Genomic DNA, 20,878 nt, shown 5'->3' with positions numbered 1-20,878 from the left:
GGATGGAAAATTTTCGGACTGGAGGCAGGTTGCTAGCGGAGTGCCATAGGGATCAGTGCTTGGTCCTCTGCTATTTGTCATTTTTATTAATGACCCAGAGGAGGGGCTGAAGGGTGGATCAGTAAATTTGCTGATGACACCAAGATTGGTGGTGTTGTGGATGAGATGGAGGGCTGTTGTAGACTGCAAAGAGACATAGATAGGATGCAGAGCTGGGCTGAAAAATGGCAGATGGAGTTTAACCCTGATAAATGTGAGGTGATTCATTTTGGTAGGACAAATTTAAATGTGGATAACAGGGTCAAAGGTAGAGTTCTGAAGACTGTGGAGGAACAGAGAGACCTTGGGTCCATATCCACAGACCTCTGAAGGTTGCCACTCAAGTGGATAGAGCTGTGAAGAAGGCCTATAGTGTGTTAGCTTTTATTAACAGGGGGTTGGAGTTTAAGAGCCGTGGGGTTATGCTGCAACTGTACAGGACCTTGGTGAGACCACATTTGGAATATTGTGTGCAGTTCTGGTCACCTCACTATAAGAAGGATGTGGAAGCGCTGGAAAGAGTGCAGAGGAGATTTACCAGGATGCTGCCTGGTTTGGAGGGTAGGTATTATGAGGAAAGTTTGAGGGAGCTAGGGCTGTTCTCTCTGGAGCGGAGGAGGTTGAGGGGAGACTTTATAGAGGTTTATAAAATGATGAAGGGGATAGATGGAGTGAATGTTCAAAGACTATTTCCTCGGGTGGATGGAGCTATTACAAGGGGGCATAACTATAGGGTTCATGGTGGGAGATATAGGAAGGATGTCCGAGGTAGGTTCTTTACGCAGAGAGTGGTTGGGGTGTGGAATGGACTGCCTGCAGTGATAGTGGAGTCAGACACTTTAGGAACATTTCAGCGGTTATTGGATAGGCACATGGAGCACACCAGGATGATGGGGAGTGGGATAGCTTGATCTTGGTTTCAGATAAAGCTCGGCACAATATTGTGGACCGAAGGGCCTGTTCTGTGCTGTACTGTTCTATACACAAGCAGAGAAACTTAGCACACACTTTTAAGCAACAATGAATTACAGAAGCATTCTTGTGGTTCTGTTTTTAACCTTCTAAATTCTTGTAATTAAAAACCCATAATGTTATCTCCCTCGATGGAAAAACCTTGAGTTCAAAACCAAAGTTATCAAATTTACAAATGTCCAGGTAAACCAACCAGAAGTCATAGTGTCATAGAGTCAAAGAGGTTTACAGCATGGAAACAGGCCATTCGGCCCAACCTGTCCATGCCGCCTTTTTTTTAAACCCCTAAGCTAATCCCAATTGCCCACATTTGGCCCATATCCCTCTATACCCATCGTACCCATGTAACTATCTAAATGCTTTTTAAAAGATAAAATTGTACCCGCCTCTACTACTACCTCTGGCAGCTTGTTCCAGACACTCACCACCCTCTGTGTGAAAAAACTGCCCCTCTGGACACTTTTGTATCTCTCCCCTCTCACCTTAAACCTATGCCCTCTAGTTTTAGACTCCCCTACCTTTGGGAAAAGATATTGACTATCTACCTTATCTGTGCCCCTCATTATTTTATAGACCTCTATAAGGTCACCCCTCAGCCTCCTACGCTCCAGAGAAAAAAGTCACAGTCTATCCAGCCTCTCCTTATAACTCAATCCATCAAGTCCCGATAGCATCCTAGTAAATCTTTTCTGCACTCTTACTTTTCCTTACTTTTATAACTGTAATTCAAGTTTCCAACTCACCCTTGCTCTGGACAGATATTGGTTACATTTTTCTGCAGCTGTGGCGACCTGCACTGCATTAGGAATCTTGATTTAAGAGAGAGCTTGTCTTTCTCAGATTTTTTTTAAAAAAGCTCCCAGCATTTTTATGGCTTCTCCTCCCTCGTCAGTAATAAATTCCAGTTCTGCCTTTTCAGCCGTCTCCTTGTTGACATTCACCTTCTTGGATTTTGCCGTGGCCCATGGTCTTGTTAACCATTCCGCCCTCACGGTTCTTTTGACAAAATCCCTAGGGTGTCCCCCTTTTCTTTCACCATTTCACTCCCTTTGTCTGGTCCAGTTTACTTTGGCTTCAGATTTCACTCTTTATATTGACTACAATTGGTTAACAACAGCATCCAGCTGTTAATATAGAACATACTCACCGGACCAAGATGTTGTCACAGTTTTTTCTGGCCAGAGCAAGCCCCATTCCATTGCCAATCTGTTATGTTTTTCTTGTGATATTTAAAACTATCATTTCCCCTTAGGTAGCCAGACAAAGTCACGGAGTGGTTTCAAGATGATCTATTGAGAAACTCCAGTGCTTTAGGACTCTGAATAAGTCTCTCAGACCAGTCAGGGTGCAGAATTCAGAAATACACAAGCAATTATAGTTTCAAATTCAATGACAAATAATGAGCAAATACCAATAAAAGTACAGGAGCTATCTCTATCCACTTGCAGTTATTGATTAAGGTTACATCATGCATACGTAAGAGTGTAGTGTCCAATTAAAACTTGTGCATGTTATATCATCAAGAAATGATAGCTATATCTCTGGCCAATGGTCTATAAACCTTCTTTTCCATTGTTCCTTGTTCTAATGGGCAAACATGAGCTGAAGCTGCACATCAATTCAATGGTTCATGACTCTTATCTGGGTCTGCTTTAATTAAGACCTGTGCTTTTCACATAGCTTCCCCTCTGTGACTGAGATACAGCTTACAGCTTGTGTGATTTTTAAACTTGTGAGATTATTAACCCTTTCACTCCACATAAGTAGTTGTGTTATTTTGTTATCTTCCCGAAAAACCTGCAGATGTGTCACCTTAGAGATGTGACAAAGGAATCAGATATGTAAGAGAGAAAAGGGTGTTTGGAAAGTTTTAATTTTGAATTTGAGGATGATCAAGAGAGTTTACACAGTCATCTAAGTCAGAGAGTTTGCCCGGGGAGCTGACTGAGGTGCTAACTTTGGAAATTCTTCCTTCTGAACAAACTGCTGCTTTTTATTCTTTTTCTTTTCATTTCAGTAGCTCTTTTATCTTTAAACCATAAGATTATAACTCAACATTTGTTTCCCCAGTTAGTTAGCTATTTGACTTATCAAATCAACAAGTAACGTGAGACAGACATGTGTTGTCCATGACTACATGTGGGAATGTGTGGAAAACATCAGAATCACGGACAGCCAGAAAAAGCAACTTGTGCTCAGAGTTGCTGAGCTGGAGTCTGAGTTGCAAACATTGCGAAGGGGAAGAGTTCTCTGGACACTCTGTTCCAGGAATCAGAAGCTAACAGTGGGTCCATGGTCAGGAAAAGGACGATGTGGCTGCAGGTCAGAAAGGGACGAGGAATGAGCACATAGTGATGGAGGAGCCTCAGCCCCTGACTCTGTCCATTGGGTACAAGCTGCTTGTTACCTGTGTGGATGAGAAGCAGGGTGGGCAAGTAGAATGACCCTGGCATCAAGGTGAAGGATGCCATTTCCAGTGAACGGAGAGTAAGAAGCTTCATGATAGGAGACAGTATGGTCAGGGGCGTAGATACCGGACTTTGCAGCCAAAATCCTGAGTCTGTCCAGGGCTGGGGTTCAAGACTTCGTATAGAAACATAGAAGCAGCAGTAGACCATTCGGCCCTTTGAGCCTGCTCCCCCATTCTTTTTGATCATGGCGGATGTCGAAATCTTGACTTCTGAGTTTGACTTCAACACAAACACACATTAACACAAGATACTTAACCGACAGATTGTCTTTAGTTTACTTGCTAGCAAGGGCAGGGGGTTTGACGCAATGGGTCAAAAAAACCAGTCCCCCAAGAAAATCATCCTGGTTTATACAATTCTACAGCTCACAATCAGCTGGACACAATCCAATCAAAAGTGTTACAAATGACATACATTATGTATTGATCCAATAGAATGAAATACTGAACAACCCTGATCTATGTGACCATGATACCTCTTGGGATACCCCAATATATCATCTCTAAGCCTTGGTGAACTATCCTTTAGTCACTTAGTCAGACATCATGTCTCTATTTTGATAGCAGCCTCTCAAAGCATCTTCACTAAAACAGTCTCACATGGGCATCCTTCACTTGATAAAAGGGGCCTTAGTATTTTATGGCCTTGTCAGAGAAGTTAACTGAATCTCTGTTTTAATTAGAAACTGTGAAGGCCGCTTCATTAAAACTCACTCGTGCATCAGTTGTTTCTGATAAGTTGTCTGGTGAGGCAATTAAGTGCCCTTTATGGCCTTGTGATTCCAACAGTTGAGTGCTTTAAAGGAATGTATTTAACTCCTATTTAGTATCATAGGGCACTCTGTAACTGTTCACAAGTTAAACAACCTTTGTTTAACTTCTAAAAATGTATAGAAGATATATTTATAAGTGTGGACTAATTAAAGGTATTGCATGTACCTTTAAAACTACAAAGTATTTAAAACACCTAATTACATAAGAACATAAGAACTAGGAGCAGGAGTAGGCCATCTGGCCCCTCGAGTGTCCTCCGCCATTCAATAAGATCATGGCTGATCTTTTTGTGGACTCAGCTCCACTTACCCGCCCGCTCACCTTTACTGTTTTTCTGTAATTCCTTTACTGTTCAAAAAATTATTTATAGAATCATAGAAACCCTACAGTACAGAAAAAGGCCATTCGGCCCATCGAGTCTGCAGCGAACCATAATCCCACACAGGACCTACCCCCATATCCCTACATATTTACCCACTAATCCCTCTGGCCTATGCATCCCAGGACACTTAGGGCAATTTTTAGCATGGCCAATCAACCTAACCCGCACATCTTTGGACTGTGGGAGGAACCCGGAGCACCCGGAGGAAACCCACGCAGACACAAGGGGAATGTGCAAACTCCACACAGACAGTGACCCAAGCCGGGAATAGAACTCAGGTCCCTGGACCTGTGAAGCAGCAGTGCTAACCACTGTGCTACCCTGCCGCCCATCCTTGCTTTAAAAACATCCTTGCCTTATCCTTCCCTATCCTTGCCTTAAAAACATTCAATGAGGTAGCCTCAACTGCTTCACTGGGCAGGGAATTCCACAGATTCACAACCCTTTGTGTGAAGGAGTTCCTCCTCAACTCAGTCCTAAATCTGCTCCCCCTTATTTTGAAGCTATGCCCCTAGTTCTAGTTTCACCCACCAGTGGAAACAACTTCCCTGCTTCTATCTTATCTATTCCCTTCATAATCTTATATGTTTCTATAAGGTCTCCCCTCATTCTTCTGAATTCCAGTGAGTATAGCCCCAGTCTACAAAGAACAAAGAAAATTACAGCACAGGAAATGGCCCTTCAGCCCTCCAAGCCTGCACCAACCATGCTGCCAGACTTAACTAAAACCCCCTACCCCCTATTCCCATCCTATTCATGTATTTGTCTCTCTATTCCATTCTATTCATGTATTTGTCCAGATGCCCCTTAAAAGTCACTACTGTATCCGCTTCCACTACCTCCCCCTGCAATGAGTTCCAGGCACCCACCACCCTCTGTGTAAAAAATATGCCTCGTACATCTCCTTTCAACCCTGTCCTTTGCACCTTAAATCTGTGCTCCCTAGTAATTGACTCTTCCACCCTGGGAAAAAGCTTCTGACTATCCACTCTGTCCAAGCCTCTCATAATCTTGTAGACTTCTATCAGTCACCCCTCAACCTCCGTCGTTCCATTGAGAACAAACCAAGTTTCTCCAACCTCTCCTCATAGCTAATGCCCTCCATACCAGACAACATCCTGGTATATCTTTTCTGCACCCTCTCCAAAGCCTCCACATCCTTCTGGTAGTGTGGCGACCAGAATTGAACACTATATTCTAAGTGCGGCCTAACTAAGGTTCTATAAAGCTGCAACATGACTTGCCAATTTTTAAACTCAATGCCCTGGCCAATGAAGGCAAGCATGCCGTATGCCTTCTTGACTAACTTCTCCACCTGCATTGCCACTGTCAGTGACCTGTGTACCTGTACATCCAGATCTCTTTGCCTATCAATACTCTTAAGGGTTCTGCCATTTACTATATATTTCCTATCTGTATTAGGCCTTCCAAAATGCATTGCCTCACATTTGTCCGGATTAAACTCCATCTGCCATCTCTCCGCTCAAGTCTCCAACCGATCTATATCCTGTTGTATCCTCTGATGGTCCTCATCGCTATTCGCAAATCCACCAATCCTTGTGTCGTCCACAAACTTACGAATCAAACCAGTTACATTTTCCTCCAAATCATTTGTATATATTACAAACAGCAAAGGTCTCAGTACTGATCCCTGAGCAACGACACTTGTCACAGCCCTCCATTCAGAAATGCACCCTTTCCACTTCTACCCTCTGTCTTCTTTGACCAAGCCAGTTTTGTATCCATCTTGCCAGCTCACCTCTGATCCCATGCGATTTCACCTTCTGCACCAGTCTGCCATGAGGGACTTTGTCAAAGGCCTTCCTGAAGTCCATGTAGACAACATCCATTGCCCTACCCTCATCAATCATCTTTGTCACTCATCTACTCCCTTTTCCCCAGGGTGGAAGAGTCAATTACTAGGGGGCATAGGTTTAAGGTGTGAGGGGCAAGGTTTAAAGGAGATGTACAAGGCAGATCTTTTACACAGGGAGTAGTGGGTGCCTAGAACTCATTGCCGGGGAGGTAGTGGAAGCGGATACGGCAGTGACTTTTAAGGGGCGTCTTGACAAGTACATGAATAGATGGGTTTAGAGGGATATGGTCCCCGGAAGGGTTTTAGTTCAGTCAGGCAGCATGGTCGGTGAAGGCTTGGAGGGCCGAAGGGCCTTCCTGTGCTGTAATTTTCTTTGTTCTTTGTACTCAGTCTCTCTTCATAAGCCAACCCTCTCAACTCCGGAATCAACCTAGTGAATCTCCTCTGCATCCCCTCCAGTGCTAGTATAGCCTTTCTCAAGTAAGGAGACCAAAACTGTACACAGTACTCCAGGTGTGGCCTCACCAGCACCTTAGAAAAACCTACAAAAGGTTCAGGGAACTAGGTACTGTTAGAAATCTAGATGAGTATACGACTAGTAGGAAGGAACTTAAGAGGGAAATTAGAAGAGCAAGAAGGGGTCATGAGAAGGCCTTGGCAGACAGGATAAAGGAAAACCCCAAGGCATTCTACAAGTATGTTAGGAGCAAGAAGATAAGATGGGAAAGATTTATGAACATCTGGAGAGGAATAGTGTGATCAGAAATAGCCAGCATGGCTTTGTCCGAGGCAGATCATGCCTTACGAGCCTAATTGAATTTTTTAAAGATGTAACTAGACACATAGATGAGGGAAGAGCAGTAGATGTAGTTTATATGGATTTCAGCAAGACGTTTGATAAGGTGCCCCATGCAAGGCTTATGCAGAAAGTGAATGGGCATGGGATACAAGGGGACATTGCCTTGTGGATTCAGAACTGTCTTGCCCACAGAAGGCAAAGAGTGGTTGTAGATGGGTCTTTTTCAGCATGGAGGTCAGTCACCAGTGGAGTGCACCAGGGATCTGTTCTGGGACCCTTGCTCTTTGTGATTTTTATAAGTGACCTGGATGAGGAAGTGGAAGGATGGGTTGGCAAGTTTGCTGATGACACGAAGGTTGGTGGGGTTGTGAATAGTGTAGAGGGATGTCAGCAGTTGCAACGAGACATAGATAAGATGCAAGACTGAGCGGAGAAGTGGCAGATGGACTTCAACCCAGATAAGTGTGTGGTGGTTCATTTTGGCAGGTCGAATAGGGTGAAAGAATATAATATTAAGGGTAAGACACTTGGCAGTGTGGAAGATCAGAAGGATCTTGGGGTCCGGGTTCATAGGACGCTCAAAGCAGCGTCGCAGGTAGAGGCTGTGGTTAAGAAGGCGTATGGAATACTGGTCTTCATCAATAGAGGAATTGTGTTTAGAAATCGGGAGATAATGCTGCAGCTGTATAGGACCCTGGTCAGACCCCACCTGGAGTACTGTGCCCAGTTCTGGTCGCCTCATCACAGAAAGGATGTGGAAGCAATAGGAAGGGTGCAGAGGAGATTTACAAGGATATTGCCTGGATTAGGTGGCATGCCTTATGAGGATAGGTTGAGAGAGCTAGATCTTTTCTCCTTGGAGAAGCGAAGGATGACAGGTGACTTGATAGAGGTGTATAAGATGTTGAGAGGTATTGATAGAGTGGATTCTCAGAGGCCTTTACCCAGGGCTGATATGGTTGCCACAAGAGATCACAGGTTTAAGGTGCTGGTGAATAGGTACAAAGGAGATGTTAGGGGTAAGTTTTTCACTCAGAGGGTGGTGGGTGCGTGGAATCGGCTGCCGGTAGTGGTGGTGGAGGCGAATTCGATGGGGTTTTTTAAGAGACGTTTGGATAGGTTCATGGACGTTCGTAACATAGAGGGTTATAGGTAAGCCTAGTAGGTAGGGACATGTTCGGCGCAACTTGTGGGCCGAAGGGCCTGTTTGTGCTGTATCTTTTCTATGTTCTGTGTTATACAGCTGCAACATAACCTCACTGTTTTTAAACTCCATCCCTCGAGCAAGAACAAAGAACAAAGAACAAAGAACAATACAGCACAGGAACAGGCCCTTCGGCCCTCCAAGCCCGCGCCGCTCCCTGGTCCAAACTAGACCATTCTTTTGTATCCCTCCATCCCCACTCCGTTCATATGGCTGTCTAGATAAGTCTTAAACGTTCCCAGTGTGTCCGCCTCCACCACCTTGCCTGGCAGCGCATTCCAGGCCCCCACCACCCTCTGTGTAAAATATGTCTGTCTGATATCTGTGTTAAACCTCCCCCCCTTCACCTTGAACCTATGACCCCTTGTGAACGTCACCACCGACCTGGGGAAAAGCTTCCCACCGTTCACCCTATCTATGCCTTTCATAATTTTATACACCTCTATTAAGTCTCCCCTCATCCTCCGTCTTTCCAGGGAGAACAACCCCAGTTTACCCAATCTCTCCTCGTAACTAAGCCCCTCCATACCAGGCAACATCCTGGTAAACCTCCTCTGTACTCTCTCCAAAGCCTCCACGTCCTTCTGGTAGTGTGGCGACCAGAACTGGACGCAGTATTCCAGATGCGGCCAAACCAACGTTCTATACATCTGCAACATCAGACCCCAACTTTTATACTCTATGCCCCGTCCTATAAAGGCAAGCATGCCATATGCCTTCTTCACCACCTTCTCCACCTGTGTGACGTCACTTTCAAGGATCTGTGCAATGAAGGACAAAGTTCCATTTGCCTTCTTAGTTAGCTGCTGCACCTGCAAACCAACTCCTTGTGATTTTTGCACAAGGACACCCAGGTCCCTCTGCACAGCAGCATGCTGCAATTTGTTATCATTTAAATAATAGTTCATTTTGCTGTTATTCCTACCAAAATGGATGACCTCACATTTACCAACATTGTACTCCATCTGCCAGACCCTCGCCCACTCACTTAGACTATCTCTATCCCTTTGCAGACTTTCAGCGCCCTCTGCACACTTTGCTCTGCCACTCATCTTAGTGTCATCTGCGAATTTTGACAGACCACACTTGGTCCCCAATTCCAAATCATCTATGTAAGTCGTAAACAATTGCGGTCCCAACACTGATCCCTGAGGCACACCACTAGTCACTGATCGCCAACCAGAAAAACACTCATTGAGCCTCACTCTTTGCTTTCTGTTAGTTAACCAATTCTCTATCCATGCTAATACATTACACGTAACACCGTGCACCTTTATCTTGTGCAGCAGTCTTTGGTACGGCACCTTGTCAAATGCCTTCTGGAAATTCAGATACACCACATCCGCAAGTTCCCCATTGTCCACTGCACATGTAATGTTCTCAAGGAATTCCACCAAATTAGTCAAACATGACCTTCCCTTCATGAACCCATGCTACGTCTTACCAATGGGACAATTTATATCCAGATGTCTCGCTATTTCTTCCTTGATGAAAGATTCAAGCATTTTCCCTGCTACAGAAGTTAAGCTAACTGGCCTATAGTTACCCGCCTTTTGTCAACCTCCTTTTTTAAACAGTGGCGCCACATTTGCTGTTTTAAAATCTGTGGGGACCACTCCAGAGTCCAGCAAATTTTGGTAAATTACCACTCGTGCATTTGGTATTTCCTTGCCATCTCTTTTAATACACTGGGATGCATTCCAGCAGGGCCAGGAGACTTGTTAGTAATTACAATTACGAACAAACTTGCTCCCCATTGATTTAAAGTGAATCTACATCTAAGTTGATTAAACAAAAACCCTCACACTGCCTGGCAATCGCCCTTTATTTTATATCATTCTACACTGATCATCAAATTCAATATCCTGATCCCCTTCTTCCCCCCACATCCCTTGATCTCTTTAGCCCCAAGAGCTATATCTAGTTTCTTCTTCAAATCAGACAACGGTTTGGCCTCAACTACATTCTGTGGGAGTGAATTCCATACATTCACCACCCTCTGGGTGAAGAAATTTCTCCTCAACTCAGTTCTAAAAGGTTTCCCCCTTATCCTAAAATTATGACCCCTAGTTCTGGACTCCCCCACCATCAGGAACATTCTTTCTGAATCTACCCTGTCTGACCCTGTTAGAGTTTTATAAGTTTCTATGGGATCCCCTCACTCTTCTAAACACCAGTGCATAGAATCCTAACAGGCTTTGTCTCTCCTCATATGACAGACCTGCCATCCCAGGAATCATCCTGGTAAACCTTCGCTGCATTCCATAAATTATAGGAGCAGAATGAGGCCATTGAGCCCATCGAGCCTGTTCCGCCATTCAATCATAGCTGATATCTTTCTCAATCTCATTCTCCCGCCTTTTGCCTGTAACTTTTGATCCCCTTACCAATCAAGGACCTATGTATCTCAGCCTTCAATACACTCAATGAACTGGCCTCCATAGCCTTCTGTGGCAAAGAATTCCACACATTCACCACCGTCTGGCTGAAGAAATTCCTCCTCATCTCGGTTCTAAAGGGTTGTTCCTTTACTCTGAAGCTGTGCCCTTGGATCCTAGTATCTCCTACTAGTGGAAACATCTTCCCCACGTCCATTCTATCCAGGCCTTTCAGTATCCTGTAAGTTTTAATGAGATCCCCCCTCATCCTTCTGAACTCCATCGAGTACAGTTCCAGAGTTCTCAAGCATCAAGCTTTTCATTCCTGGGATCATTCTCGTGAAACTACCCTGGATTCTCTCCAAGGCCAGCACATCCTTCCTTAGGTGCGGGTCTCAAAATTGCTCACATAATTCCAAATGTGGTCTGACCGGAGCCTTATAAAACTTCAAGCCCCTGCTTTTGTGTTCTCGTCCTCTTAAAATGAATGTTAACATTGCATTTGCCTTCCTAACTACAAACTCAACCTGCAAGTTAGCATCAAGAGAACCCTGAGTTCCCTCTATAGCCAGGACATCCTTCCTCAGATAAGGAGACCAAAATTACGCACAATATTCCAGGTGTGGCCTCACCAATGTCCTATACAATTGCAGTAAAACATCTCTATTCCTACACTATACTTTTATGTTTCTCCCCATGGCCAGAGAGGAATCTGGAGTGGGAGGGGGAGGATCCAGTTATTGTGGTTTTTTTGGGAACCAAGGATACTTGGAGATTGGTTCTGTATGGAGGCATTTGTGCTCTGAAACGCTAGAAAGGTTGTTATCTGTTGATTGTTACCTGAACAACATGCCAATCTGGCACAGAGTGTGACAGATTTGTGCCTCAGGGTGGTGTGGGCATCAAGTGCCCAGGGGTAGGGAGCTGCACCTTTAGCATGGCTGGGGGCTACAGTCCTGCCAAAACCTACAACTGATGCATTAGTCTTTAAAAAAACAAGACACTGGGTGAGGCAGTGGAGGGAGGTGAGAGATTGGAGGGAGACGATGGATTAGAACATAGAACATAGAACATTACAGCGCAGTACAGGCCCTTCGGCCCTCGATGTTGCGCCGACCAGTGGAACCAATCTAAAGCCCCTCTAATCTACACTATTCCAATATCATCCATATGTTTATCCAATAACCATTTGAATGCTCTTAATGTTGATGAGTCCACTACTGCTGCAGGCAGGGCATTCCACGCCCTTACTACTCTCTGAGTAAAGAACCTACCTCGAATATCTGTCCTATATCTCTCACCCCTCAATTTAAAGCTATGTCCCCTCGTGTTAGCCATCACCATCCGAGGAAAAAGGCTCTCAATTTCCACCCTATCTAATCCTCTGATCATCTTGTATGCCTCTATTAAGTCACCTCTTAACCTTCTTCTCTCTAACGAAAACAACCTCAAGCCCCTCAGCCTTTCCTCATACGATTTTCCCACCATACCAGGCAACATCCTGGTAAATCTCCTCTGCACCCTTTCCAACACTTCCACATCTTTCCTATAATACGGCGACCAGAACTGTACACAATGCTCCAAATGCGGCCGCACCAGAGTTTTGTACAGTTGCAGCATGACCTCCTGGCTCCGAAACTCAATCCCTCTACCAATAAAAGCTAACACTCCGTATGCCTTCTTAACAACCTGGGTGCCAACTTTCAGGGATCTATGCACATGGACACCGAGATCTCTCTGTTCATCCACACCACCAAGTATCTTACCATTAGCCCAGTACTCTGTATTCCTGTTACTCCTTCCAAAGTGAATCACTTCACACTTTTCCGCATTAAACTCCATTTGCCACCTCTCAGCCCAGCTCTGCAGCTTACCTATGTCCCTCTGTAACCTGCCACTTCCCTCTGCACTGTCCACAACTCCACCGACTTTAGTGTCATCCGCAAATTTGCTAATCCATCCTTCCACGCCCTCATCCAGGTCATTAATAAAAATGACAAACAGCAGTGGCCCAAAACAGATCCTTGCGGTACACCACTAGTAACTGAACTCCAGGATGAATATTTCCCATCAACCACCACCCTCTGTTTTCTTACAGCAAGCCAATTCCTGATCCAAACCACTAAATCACCCTCAATCATTGGATTGGAAGGAGGCAAGTGAGTAGAGTGAGGCGAGGGGGTGGAGGGAGGTGAGTGGGTGGAGGAGGGCATGGGGATGGAGGGAGGTGAGTGGGGCAGCACAATAGCATAGTGGTTAGCACTGCTGCTTTACAGTGCCAGGGTCCCAGGTTCAATTCCGGCCTCGTGTCACTGTGCAGAGTCTGCACCTTCTCCCCGCTTTTGTGTGGGTTTTCTTCATTTTCCTCCCACAGATGCGCGGGTTCACTGGATTGGCCATGCTAAGTTGACCCCTAGTGTCAGGGGATTAACAGGGTAAATATGTGGGGTTATGGGAATAGGGCCTGGGTGGGATTGTGGTCAGTGCAGACTAGGTGGGTCAAATGGCCTCCTTCTGCACTGTAGGGATTCTATGATTCTACGATTCTATGGGTGGAGAAAGGTGAGGGATTGGAGGGAAGCGAGAGATTGGAGGAAGGTGAGGGAGTGGAGGAAGGGAAAATGCAGGATGTAGAGATTTGAGTAAAGGCGGGGTAAAGTGGGAGGGGCTGGGTTCAAGTGGCAGAGTGGGAGGGGCAGAGTGGGCGGGGCTGGGTTCAAGTGGCAGAGTGGGAGGGGCAGAGTGTGAGGAGCAGAGTGTGAGGGCAGAGTGTGAGGGGCCAAGTGTGAGGGGCAGAGTGTGAGGGGCAGAGTGTGAGGGGCAGAGTGTGAGGGGCAGAGTGTGAGGGGCAGAGTGGGAGAGGCAGAGTGGGAGAGGCTGGGTTCAAGGGCCAGAGTTCAAGAGGCAGAATTGAAGGGCAGAGTGGGAGGGGCAGAGTTGGGCACCGGAATTTTACCACCCCACCTGCCATGGAATCGAAGAGGACAATGGAAATGTCCGTTGACGTCGGGCAGGATTTTCCAGTCTCAGATTAAGCGAAGCCATAAAGTTACCCGCTGAGAGTTCAAAACTAAAACTGTCTCCGTGAATAATAATGAAAAGATCATTAGAAACCTCAATGTCGATTGTTCAAAAGATTCACAATAAGAAAATAATAATGGCACCAATTGAGAGAAATGGCTCTGATCTCCACAGGGAGAGTTCATTGGCTTGAGATGGGGCATCCGCCCCCCTCAGAGGGCTGAGCGCTCATTTCATTGGTCGGCAGCTCTCTAATCCCAGCAGCACCTGAAGCTGTGGGGCACAGAGCTGGAATTCTAAGTTGACCCCACACTGAATCCTGGGAGTCCAGGAGTAGGTAATGTGTCTCAGGGCTGGAAGAAGAACTGAAACCTGAGGGGTGGGCACAGGTGGTGGGGATGTTGCATGGTGGCAGAGTGGTTAGCACTGCTGCCTCACAGCGCCAGGGACCCGGGTTCAATTCCAGCCTCGGGTCACTGTATGTGTGGAGTTTGTACATTCTCCCCAGTGATCCATCTTCTTCCCATGGTCCAAAAATGTGCGAATTAGATGGATTGGCCATGCTAAATTGCCCCTTAGTGTCACGGAGACTAGCAGGGTAAATACATGGGGTTATGGGGTTCGGGCCTGGGTGGGATGGTTGTCAATGCAGGCATGATGGACCGAATGGCCTCCTTCTGCACTGTAGGGATTCTATGATGTTGGAGGAGAAGCTGGTGGAGAGAACACCAACTGGGGACGGACCCTGTGAGGGTGTCACCTGATGTTGAAATAAGGTCCCCCACTTTTCTCACCCGAGGGCTGAACAAGCTGTCTCACCCCCTCCCCACTTCCCTCTTCCCCCCATGCATGACCTTGAACTCCACCCACCAGCCTGAACATTGCCACTGGCTGGGAAATGGTCCTTAAGTAATCATTGATTGGCCACTTAGGGAACTGAATAGGAGTGAGGGTGGGTGGAATGGCCTCGACTTTGCTTATCCCACTGTAAAATTGAGGAGAGATGGGGTGGACGACAGCCCAGTGGGAAGGACATTTGCGGAATTCTACAGGCAGTCACTCATCTCCTGGAAAGCCACCAACGGGGCAACATCCAATTCTGCCCCATGGTTCCATCGTGGCCAAGGTCAGGATATAAATATTCCAGAATACATCTGGAAAAGAAAGGTAGGATGGGAAAAGAGGAGTCAGAGTCTGAATAGGAATGGATAATGCAAGGGGATTAGTGTCAGTGTGTGCACAGCTGATTCATGTGTCTAGTGTGTGGCTGAATAGCGTGGAGATGTTTCCCATTTTTGTGTGCTACTTTGATTCTCATTCTCAGCCCAGACCATTGGCTAGTAGCAATGTGAAAGAGCGGGAGTCAAATGTATAAATCTCTCTGTGTCAGTACACAGCCTCTTCATTGGCAGATCCTCAGCTGTGTCTCCTCATGGTGACATATGGAAACAGCCCCAGGTTAAATCTTCAGAGGAACCCGAAGGAGCCTCAGGCCCCAGGACACGAGGTCACCGGCATATGGACACATCCTGATACTCATGAGCCAACCTCCCAGCTTTGGGTGGTTAGCTCCACTGCCTTGAGCATACTGTGGGAGAGTTGTAGGCTAAGGGAGTAAAACCGTGCCAACAAAACTCAGTAACAGTTTTAACAACACCAGGTTAAAGTCCAACAGGTTTATTTGGTAGCAAAAGCCACCAGCTTTCGGAGCGCTGCTGTTTCATCAGATGGAGTGGAAATCTGCTCTCAAACAGGGTTACTGTGTTTACCCCAGTCCAACGCCGGCATCTCCACATCAACAAAACTCAGTGGCAGACAGATATCTGAATGTATCATCCTTCCAGCAATGGCTGCAAGCAAGCTAATGCCACACACAGTTCATGGCATTCCGTTGGGCATAACCAGGATATTCAGGCAGCCCAGGCTTTTCAAAAATGTTGCCCAGTCTTGTGGGCTTTCCAGTTTTGCTGCAGAAGGCGGACATAACATTGGGACAGCGGCGATGAGTGATAAGGCCAACTCGATTGGCAGAGTGAATGGGTTCTTGTTGCAGGGCAATATCAGGGATCGTTTCTTTTATATTTTAATTTATGTGTCCGTTCATATTTTATTTAGTTTCAGTGTAATACATGCAGGGTACATAGAGCAAGCCCAGAGAGCCAGGCCTCACCAGAGGGAAGAAAAGGGTTAACACAGACAGCTGGAGGTCTGCTCCGCTGACAGATAATGATTAATATATGTTACCTACTCCTTACAATTGTAATGCGCAGAAGATCTTTCTGAGTTATCACGACAGTGGGAGAACCGGCATTGAGACAGCCAGGCTCCATACTGTCTAGGGAGATCATAGTCTTCTGGTAAACACGATCACCGAGCAGAGTGGGGGAGCAATTAACACATCATTGTAGATCGGTTGGGCAAACACAACACTTTGACATTATAATCGGGTAAACAGGAAGTGTCCAGAGAGATGATTAGCAGGGATGAACTGAACAATGTATTTGCATGATGAGATTAAATTATATGGAGAGCGTACAATGTACTTTTCTGTTACCAGGATGTTGCCCTGGTATGGAGGACATTAGCTATGAGGAGAGGTTGGAGAAACTTGGTTTGTTCTCACTGGAACGATGGAGGTTGAGGGGCAAACTGATAGAGGTCTACAAAATTATGAGGGGCATGGACAGAGTAGATAGTCAGAAGCTTTTTCCCAGGGTGAAAGAGTCATTTACTTGGGGGTATAGGTTTAAGCTGCGAGGGGCAAGGTTTAAAGGAGATGTATGAAGCAAGTTGTTTACACAGAGGGTGGTGGGTGCCTGGAAGTCACTGCCAGGGGAGGCAGTGGAAGCAGATACGATAGTGACTTTTAAGGGGCGTCTTGACAAATACATGTATCCAACTTGAGGAATTAGTACGATAATATAAAAATTTGCAACTCGGAAAAGTATAATAGCCTGTATGAATCTACAATGAGCAGAGGGAACTCGCAGCCGCCTGGGATTTCAGGCCCGAATTCATCTCTCCCTCATGCATGTGGAATAAAAACTTTTCTTGAAGTTCGACATGGTCTCCAAGGCTCCACTTGTTTTATTTCCCGGCTCAGGTCACTGTCTGTGTGGAGTTTGCACATTCTCCTCGTGTCTGCGTGGGTTTCCTCCGGGTGCTCCGGTTTCCTCCCACAGTCCAAAGATGTGCGGGTTAGGTTGATTGGCCAGGTTAAAAAAAATTGCCCCTTAGAATCCTAAGATGCGTAGGTTAGAGGGATTAGCGGGTAAAATATGTGGGGGTAGGGCCTGGGTGGGATTGTGGTCGGTGCAGACTCGATGGGCCGAATGGCCTCCTTCTGCACTGTAGGGTTTCTATGATTTCTATGATACAGTGCTATGGGCTGTCTCTGGTTGTGGGAGAGACCATCGTGCCCCAATGGTCAACCAGCACCTACCTCAGGTTAGGCAGTCACTGACTAGCAAGGCACAGTCTACCTGTTTCAATGGGCACTTAGAGCTTAGTCTCTGCTCAACAAATGGATGGAATTCCATTGCGCCAGGAAAAAAAAACAATTGAAAAAAAAAATGCCAACTCTTCGATAGGCAATGCAAACGTCAGGATCACAGGACTGATAGACAATTTGTAGCTTGCTAATCATTGCCCATAATGCAAACATGATGGACATGGAAATTGATAGGCTGAACATTGAGGTATCTTCCCTAGGAGAGACCCGGCTCAGCCAGAGTGGATCATGGAAAGGAAAACATGGGCGGAACGGTGGCACAATGGTTAGCACTGCTGCCTCACAGCTCCAGGGACCTGGGTTCGATTCCCGGCTTGGGTGAATGTCTGTTTGAAGCTTGCACATTCTCCCTGTGTCTGCTTGGGTTTCCTCCAGATGCTCCGGTTTCCTCCCACAGTCCAAATATGTCCGGGTTAGGTTGATTGGCCATGCTAAATTGTCCTGCAGTGTCTCTGGATGTGTAGGTTCAAGGGATTGGCGGGGTAAATGTGTGGAGTTGTGAGGATAGATTCTGGGTGGGATTGCAGTGGGTGCAGACTCGATGGGCCGAAAGGCCTCCTTCTGCTCTGCAGGGTTTCTATGATTCCTAGGATTACACCTTCATCTGGCAGGGGAAGGGTTCAGAGAGAATATGTGAGCAAGGTGTAGGCTCCAATACAAGGAACTCAATAATAGATTCTCCCACAAATAGTTCAGAACGTGTTCTTGACATTCACCCTTTAACTCAAACATGAGGTCCTCCTGCCTCAGATGTTATGATCAAGGAGAGAGAAATGAGAATAGGCAGAGACTACTTCAGTTTTGCTGCTTTGTACAATTAACACGTTCTTTCAGAACAAACCATGTCACAAGTAGAGAACATTGTCACCAGCTGGATCTGATCATCACCAGATGTAACTGAGCATCATCTTATTACACACAGTGACGACAGTGTTGACTCTGCTCCAGGTCACTCCCTGGAAACGTTTTCAACCTGGGTGTGAAATTCAGTGGCGATTTCCAGGCTGAAAGAATAAATATTTTAAAATACAAAGTCTGATGTTTCACTGAGCTGGGAATTGCAGTGAAAACTGGTTTCAAAAAGGAGCAAAGTTTCCAGCTGACATTTCAAGGATTTGATATCAGAGAAATGGCTGAAATGGAGGATTTTAAATGTCTCCATGGAGACGAGCCAGTGTGTAACATTTCCGAAATTTTTTGTTAACAATAAACATCTTGCTGTTATTTAGCTGCAGTCTCCAAATCCTTCGACCCGTGTGTAAAACACAGAGTTCTGAACCAGCCATGGAGGAGCACAAACTGTGTGGGGAATCTGTGTTCTGATTCGGTTCAATGTGATCAGAGTCTTGTTCTTGGATGGTACAGATTCAAAAGGTAAGATCCAGGGGAAATCTCTGTTAAACCCGTCAATGAAACAGCAAAGAGACTGGGATCATCATTCAGAGCAAAGGGAATACTGGGAAAGGGAAGATGCGCATTCTACAGAGTGAAGCATGGGGAATATTGGGAGAGAGACACTGAGGTGTGACACAGGAAAGAACAAGGTATTGGAGCTGTTTGCAGGCTCCAAATCGGACAAATCTCCAGCTCCAGATGAATTGTGTCCCAAGCTGCTGTGGAAGGCGAGGAAGTAGATTGCAGGGGCTCAGACGACAGATAATGTGGTTCTGCTGTTTCAGAAGGGTTGTAGACATAAGACATCATAAACGACAGACCAGTGAGTTTCACATCAGTGGTAGGTAATCCATTGGAGGAAATTCTGAAGGACAGCATCTATTTCCACTTGGAGAGGTTAGGTCAGCATGGCTTTATCGGAGGGAGGTCATGCCTAACAAATTTCATTGATTTTTTTTAGGAGGTGACCAGTTTTGTGGAGTCAGAGTCATAGAAGTTTACAGCATGGAAACAGGCCCTTTGGCCCAACTTAACCATGCTGCCCTTTTTATAGAAATCATAGAAATCATAGAAACCCTACAGTGCAGAAGGAGGCCATTCGGCCCATCGAGTCTGCACCGACCACAATCCCACCCAGGCCCTATCCCCACATATTTACTTGCTAATCCCTCTAACCTACGCATCTCAGGACTCTAAGGGGCAATTTTGAACCTGGCCAATCAACCTAACCCGCACATCTTTGGACTGTGGGAGGAAACCGGAGCACCCAGAGGAAACCCACGCAGACACGAGGAGAATGTGCAAACTCCACACAGACAGTGACCCGAGCCGGGAATCGAACCTGGGACCCTGGAGCTGTGAAGCAGCAGTGCTAACCACTGTGCTACCGTGCCGCCCAAATTTTTGTAACCCCTAAGCTAGTCCCACTTTCCCACGTTTGGCCCATATCCCTATAGACCCATCTTATACATGTAACTGTCTAAACGCTTTTTAAAAGACAAAATTGTACCCGCCTCTACTACTACCGCATCTGGCAGCTTGTTCTAGATACTGACCACCCTCTGTGTGAAAGAATTGCCCCTCTGGACACTTCTGTATCTCTACCCTCTCCCTTAAACCTATGCCCTCTAGTTTTAGACTCCCCTACCTTTGGGAAAAAATATTGACGTTCAAGCTGATCTATGCCCCTCATTATTTTATTGACTTCTATAAGATCACCCCTAAGCCTCCAACACTCCAGAGAATTACAGCACAGGAACAAGCCCTTCGGCCCTCCAAACCTGCACCAACCATGCTGAACTAAAACCCCCTACCCTTCTTATCCCTCCATTCCCATCCTATTCATGTATTTGTCAAGACGCCCCTTAAAAGTCACGACCATATCTGCTTCCACTACCTGCCCCGGCAGCGAGTTCCAGGCACGCACCACCCTCTGTGTTAAAAACATGCCTCATACATCTCCTTTAAACTTTGCCCCTCGCACCTTAAACCTATACTCCCCAAGTAAATGACTCTTCCACCCTGGGAAAAAGCTTCTGACTATCTACTCTATCCATGACCCTCATAACCTTGTAGACTTCTATCAGGTCGCCCCTCAACCTCTATCGTTCCAGTGAGTACAAACCAAGTTTCTCCAACCTCTCCTCATAGCTTATATGCTCCATACTAGGCAACATCCTGGTAACTCTTTTCTGTACACTGTACGCTCTCCATATAATTTAATATTATATTTTTCTAACAGAGTGACCAGAACTGTACACAGTATTCCAAGTGTGAAAGCCTTTGAAAAGGTCTCACATAGGAGTCTTATAAAGAAGGCAAATGAACATGGGATACAGAGTAACTTAATGAGGATTAAAAATTGGCTTAGTTGTTGTAGACAGAGGGTGATGACAGAAGGTTACTTTTGTGACTGGAAGCCAGCGTCTAGTCACGTACCACAGAGATCTGTGCTGGGTCTGATATTATTTGTCATTTATATTAATGGCACCAATGACTATGTTGAGGGGCTGGATGAGTAAGTTTTCAGATGACACAAAGATTGGTCGGGTGTTAATTATATATATGAATGTGTTGGGTCCAGGAAGATATAGATGGGATAGTCAAATGGGCAGATC

General features: G+C 45.9%; 1 protein-coding gene across 1 annotated transcript in view; it reads left to right on the top strand.

Annotated features, from left to right (window-relative positions):
- Positions 1 to 20,878, top strand: part of LOC144486752 (uncharacterized) — a gene marked incomplete at its 5' end in the record, with an annotated part of 241,995 nt that overhangs the window by 193,095 nt on the left and 28,022 nt on the right. Inside the window, one exon of the mRNA XM_078204779.1 lies at positions 18,602 to 18,740. Within this exon, the coding sequence (XP_078060905.1) occupies positions 18,602 to 18,740 (139 nt within the window). The remainder of the gene's footprint in view (positions 1 to 18,601; positions 18,741 to 20,878) is intronic.

Source organism: Mustelus asterias, unplaced genomic scaffold, assembly GCF_964213995.1.
Source record: "Mustelus asterias unplaced genomic scaffold, sMusAst1.hap1.1 HAP1_SCAFFOLD_448, whole genome shotgun sequence".
NCBI lineage: Eukaryota > Metazoa > Chordata > Chondrichthyes > Carcharhiniformes > Triakidae > Mustelus > Mustelus asterias.
This window is presented reverse-complemented; position numbering and strand designations above follow the sequence as displayed.